Genomic DNA, 5,988 nt, shown 5'->3' on the forward strand with positions numbered 1-5,988 from the left:
GCCTGGGCAGTGCTTGGCAGAATTCATTAAGATGGAATTCGATAGGGATGTTCTGGCATTTGTGGGATGGAAGCCCTGCCCGCCGCTGTGTCCCCGTCCCTGGCGGGGTGAGGTGTGCAGAAGGGAGTTTATACCACGTCCCCTCCGTGGGGTCCCAGCGGTCCCTCTGCGTAAACCTGATCCTTGCATGAAATCACCACAGCTCTCCTAAGGAGAGTGCTTGCAATTTGAAGTGAAAACATTCTCATTCTTCAGTCTGGTAAAACTGAAACGATCGTTTTCAGGGACAGATCCTAGGCTGTGCACAAAGCAAGCTTCATGGCTTTTTGTTGTTTTCAGTTTGGGGTGTGTTACTATAAGGGAATTATTTGGGGGAGCGTAAGAGGGATATAACTTGGGAGGGACTCTGACGGGATTTTAATGTCTGGCAAGCGTTCATTCCCATTTGGTTTTCCGTCTCATGTGGCGTTTCCAGTAGCCATGTCAAGGAGTGACTGGCCAACGGGACGTGCGGCTGCTGCCCTCCGACCTCAGCTGACCCCCTTCCTTCTCCCCTCTCCCTCGGGGTCGTGTCCTTCTCTGCTGTTCCACGTTCGGCCCTTCCCACCCGTTAGTCTCTGCTGCGATTTTAGAGCAGCAGGGCCAGCCAGGGGATTGGCTTCGCTCTGGCCAATACCACGGTCCCGCCGCGTGGACATGACTGCCCGGGCTGCTCGGGCGTTCTGTACGTGTGATCAGGGTGCCCGCCATCTGCCAGGCGCCGTGCCAGGTGCCAGAGGGACAACAGCAAACAAGACGGGCCCGGATGGGACTCTCGTCCCAAAGTGGGGATAGAGCCCCCTCCCCAGACAAAACAAACACAAAAGGGCCTTCAAACATTCATGGAATATGAGTTCATATATTCATAGAATATTTTAGGAAAAAAACTATGTTTGGATTTCAATTTTTTTTCTTTTGCCAGAGGGTGCATGCATTTGCCAGCGAGACATAAGACAGGGGGGAGGAAGAAGACACTCCCCGTGGGGCGTTGTTACACTGAAATTCATTCTCCATTTCTCCACTGGCTTGGGCTTTGGGGGCGCACACGTACCCGGCATTGTTTGCAAACCTCCAGGGCCAGGATTCAAACCACTCAGCTAGCCATGTGAGGTCCAACTTCCTGCCACTGGGGCAGCCTGGATTTAAAAACGATTTGCACCAGCGTACCCTCATCCCTGAATTCCGTCCCCCAGGAACTTTGGGAAGCCCCTCCTGTGTAAGGTGTGCAGGTGGGGACCAGGTTTGCATCCCATCCCTCTGAGGCTCTTGGCTGGGGCCTCTGTAACCCGACAGATTAAGAAGAGGAGAGTGTGCAGACGTCCTTGAGGGGCATTTTATGTGCGCAGGAGCCTTTAGGACGTGAAGACCCAAAAGAAACCCTTCAACCCGGTGTTTTATGCTAGGTCCGGTGAAACATGGGAGTCGTGGAAGAATGGGATGGCACGGGAAAGTGTACACATGTGTAGAAAGGGGCAGGGACAGGCTGCACGTCTGGATTTCCGTGTCTGGAGGTGAGGGCCCTGCTGCCCTCCAGGGCTGGGAGGCACCTCAGTCTGGGGTCCTTCACTGAGGGCTTGGGACCTGCGTTTCTCAAGTCCCTTCACCTTAAACTGTCCTTGGGGCCATATTTTGGGTGATGTGTCCTGAGCCCTGGCAGGTACATGGTGTAATGGCTGTCATTACTGAGGGAAAAATGACGTTAGGAGGGGTGGGCCATCTGTTTTGCATAACGTCCTGTGTCCCTCCCCGGTGCAGCCTCCGTGCGGAAAGCGCCTTGTCAGCCTCGTTCACTTCATGCTCGCCACAGCCCCTTAGGGAAGAGGGACCTCGGGCCCCAGAGTGCACGTGGCTTCCATGGCCTCCATGCAAGCCCAAGTCTAGGAATCCCAGAGTCGGTGCTTGGGCAGCAAGCCACGCCGGCAGGCAGCTCGGTGTCCTCGCCGGTGAGGCTCCGAGGCCGAGTGGGCTTCCGGCCAAGGGTGAGTGAGTGGACACTTCCTGCCTTCCTGTGGACAAGTTATTTCGGCAGAGAAGCTGAGCCAAGACCTGTGGCCAGCGGGCAGCCACAGCCCTGCTTCTGAGCAACCCTGGGGTACCACACGGCCAGGTGACGTGTCGCGGCAGCAGAAGGAAAGTGAGGCACAGAAACAGCTGGGGTGGCTCCACAGGGGCTGTGAGCCCACCTGGGACGTCTGGAGCATGACTGCCTTGGCGCTGCACGGAGCATGCTCCGTTACTGCCGGGTATCCGCGGACCACAGCAGGTTGCTGTTCGGACGGGAGGTCTGGGTATGAGTGTGAAGATTAATTTGTTTAACATTCCTAGGACTTTGCCGAGAAAATATAATTCAATGTTCATTCTTTTCTTTGGAAAGAAACTGACAGCTGCATTTTTTGGGAGGGCCAATTTGATAGAATAACTGGGACTTAAAGGTGGCATGGTGGTTAAGGTGTTGGACTCCCACATGACTGACTACAGTTCAAGTCTCGGACCTGATAGCTTGAAAATCACACTGGGCACATGTGTGTGCATGCCCAACATCCCAAAAGGAGGAGAAGGGGTTTGGGGTGTAATCGTCCCCCCGAGGGGTGATTTTTCACTTTCCCTCTCTCTCTCTCTAGCAAGCACATATGCCCTATGACAAAAAACTAAAAAAGAAAAAAAAAAAGTTTAGTCCTTTCTTTGGTGGTTTGTATACACAAAAAGGTTTTTTTTTTGTTTTGTTTTTCCTTTCTTTCGTCTGTTATGGAATCCAGAAGGGTCAGCAAACTGCTAGACAAGGGGACTTGGAAAGAGACCCTGGGGAAAAGGATGCAGGTGTGTTTCCATCCCAGGGAGCCCTCTTTGTCCTCTGAATGCATTGCACCTTCTCAGGGATGAGAGGGGGAGGCGCCTGGGTACCCCGTCACACCCGTTGCTTTTCAGAGCACACGCTTGTCTCCGCGGCTTGCTCCTGATGGCCCATCACTGTCCTCAGGTAGCACACAGTGTAAGGCTAAGAAACATTACGGCACTGGACCCACCTTGATGTACGTGTACTTTTTTGCTATTGGGCATGTGTGTGCTTGAGAGAGCGAGAAAGCACCCCCCAGCGAGGATGGCCGTGCCGTGGTCCCCTCTCCTCCACTCCTGTCAGGACTGGGCATGCACGCACGGGCGCCCAGCCTGTTCTTCAAACTGTTGAAACTTCTCAGATGGCTTAATCAGCTGTTCGGTAGGACTGTGAACCGGGCCCGGCTGCAGCTTCTGATTTCCGCGGTCGGGTGGGAGGGGCCGTTTTCCTGCCGTGATTGTGAGTGATGGCATAAGAGAGGTTGGAAAAATCATGTTTCGGCTGGAGAAGCAGTTTGGTGAGGAATGGCTTGAACTTGAAGTTAAACCAGACCTGGTTGTTGAGGGAACTGGCCCCTCTGCTGACGTGTCCCGTGTTGAAGGCAGAACATGGGATCAGCTCTGGTTATTGAAAGCTTTTGTTTGTTCTGAGGCTCTTTATTTCTGGGCCCCAGTTGCATGTGTTAGGGCTTAGAACTCAGGCCCCCCAAGACTGGAGCTTGACGTGCTGAGAGGCCTTAGAATAGGGTCAGTTCTCAGGACCAGCAGATGGCATTATGGTTACATCACTGAACTCCCACGTAGTCCACCATAGTTCGAGTCCCGGACCCAGAAGCTTAAACTCAATGCCAGGTATGTGTGCATGTATGCTCAAAATCCCAAGAGGAGAATAGAGAGATGGGATTGCGGTGTGACATCCCCACAGGGGGTGATTTCTTGCTTTCTGTCTGACTGCAGTGAAAGCACACGCCCTATAGCAAAAATCTCTCTTAAAAAAAATGTATTGCCCCCGTTACCCCCGTGTCTCCCTCCCGGAGTGCAGGGCAGGAGAATGCTCCTGATTCTCCATTGCTAGAGGAAGACAGTTGCCTTCCCCCGACCCTGAGGTCTCACTCACTAAATCCCTGTTGGGAGGAAGGTTGAGGAGTGGCAGCACACCTGGGCAGGTTTTGTCCTGAGTTCTCACCCGTCTCCCAGGCCCACCAGCTCCCGAAGAGAATCACCCACTCACCACTGTCTGAACTTTGGGTCCTTCACCCCGCCATTTCCCTCTGCCCTGTGAACAAGGTATTTGAGCCACAGCCGTCTGCCCCTTCGGGGCTGTTCTCCAGGGCTCCCGTGTATCCAGATGTACACTAAGTAAACTGGGGGGCCTTTTCTCTTATTCACCTGCCCACTGCCGGGGATTCTTCCAGAGCACCTCAGAGTGGGAGGAGGGCCCCCTCGCCCCTGCGCACAGTGGGTCCCCATCTCGTACGGTCACCAGGTTTGGGCCACATCAGCCTCCCCGTGTGCAGCAGGAGCTCTGTCAGGTGGGTAAGGAGAGAGGCAGGGAGAACACGGGGACGGGCTCAGGGCAGTGCTGCTTCGCGTTCCTGGCCTTCCTCGCTGCACAGCCACCGTATCGGTAGGTGACAGAGCAGCTGTGCCAGTGACCCGCATGGCGAAGCCCCGTGGTGTCTTCTGTTGGCCCCCCTGCAGTCACGTGCAGGGTCGGTGTCCGCACCACTCGCCCGCCCTCTCCCCGTCTGGCCTCTGCTCACGCGGTCTCTGTTCCCGTAGTGCCTTCTCCCAGTGCCTTGCTGGCGGACAGCCCCACGCCCTTCGGGAACGCAAAGGAGGTGATCGCCATCAGGGACTACTGCCCGACCAACTTCACCACGCTCAAGTTCTCCAAGGGCGACCACCTGTACGTCCTGGACACGTCGGGCGGCGAGTGGTGGTACGCGCACAACACCACGGAGATGGGCTACATCCCGTCCTCCCACGTGCAGCCCCTCAACTACCGCAACTCCACGCTGAGCGACAGCGGCATGATCGACCCTCTCCCCGACAGCCCGGACGAGGTGGCCAAGGAGCTGGAGCTGCTCGGGGGCTGGGCAGACGACGGGAAAGGCTTGGGGAAGACGCACAGCAACAACCCTTTTTGGAACGGGGTCCAGACAAACCCGTTTCTGAACGGGAGCTTGTCGGCAGCGCCCGGCGTGGACGAGCCGAGTGCCAGGAGGACTGTGGACTTGCTGCTCTTCGACGCTGGCACGGCCTCGTTTATGGAGTCCAGCTCGGCGACCGCGAACAGCACGGGCAACATCTTCGACGACCTTCCCACCACAAACGGGCTGCACGCGGAGCAGCCGGTCAGGCGGGACAACCCCTTCTTCAGAAGCAAGCGCTCCTACAGCCTCTCGGAGCTCTCCGTGCTCCAAGCCAAGTCCGACGCCCCCGCGGCATCCAACTTCTTCACGGGCCTGAAATCTCCTGCCCCGGAGCAGTTTCAGAGCCGGGAAGACTTTCGAACTGCCTGGTTGAACCACCGGAAGCTGGCCCGGTCTTGCCATGACTTGGACTTGCTAGGCCAGAACCCGGGTTGGGGCCAGACCCAGGCAGTGGAGACGAACATTGTATGCAAACTGGACAGCTCGGGGGGCGCCGTACAGCTCCCCGACACCAGCATCAGCATCCTCGTTCCCGAGGGCCATGTGGCCCCTGGGGAAACGCAGCAGATCTCCATGAAAGCCCTGCTGGACCCTCCGCTGGAGCTCAACAGCGACAAGGCCAGCTGCGTCAGCCCCCTGCTGGAGGTCAAGCTCAGCACCCTGGAGGTGAGAACCTTCCTCATCCTGGAGATGAAGGTTTCGGCCGAGGTGAAGAACGACGCGTTGAGCAAAAGCACAGTGGGCCTGCAGTGCCTGAGGAGTGACTCGAAGGAAGGGCCCTACGTCCCCATGCCTCTCACCTACAGCTACGGGGACACGGTGCAGGTGCAGCTGGACCACCTGGAGCCCTGCATGTACCTGGCCATCGTCGCCCATGGCCCCAGCATCCTCTACCCTTCCACCGTCTGGGACTTCATCCACAAGAAGGTCACGGTGGGGCTTTATGGCCCCCAGCACATCC

At 56.6% G+C, this 5,988-nt stretch overlaps 1 protein-coding gene across 1 annotated transcript in view; it reads left to right on the forward strand.

Moving 5' to 3' along the window:
• Positions 1-4,653: 4,653 nt before the first annotated feature.
• The window catches only part of SH3BP4 (SH3 domain binding protein 4), a gene marked incomplete at its 5' end in the record, with an annotated part of 13,777 nt that continues 12,442 nt past the window's right edge, over positions 4,654-5,988 (forward strand). The window contains 1 exon segment of the mRNA XM_014587440.1: positions 4,654-5,978. Coding sequence (XP_014442926.1) covers positions 4,654-5,978 — 1,325 coding nt within the window.

This window comes from Tupaia chinensis, unplaced genomic scaffold (genome assembly GCF_000334495.1).
Source record: "Tupaia chinensis unplaced genomic scaffold, TupChi_1.0 Scaffold000030_1, whole genome shotgun sequence".
Classification (NCBI taxonomy): Eukaryota; Metazoa; Chordata; class Mammalia; order Scandentia; family Tupaiidae; genus Tupaia; species Tupaia belangeri.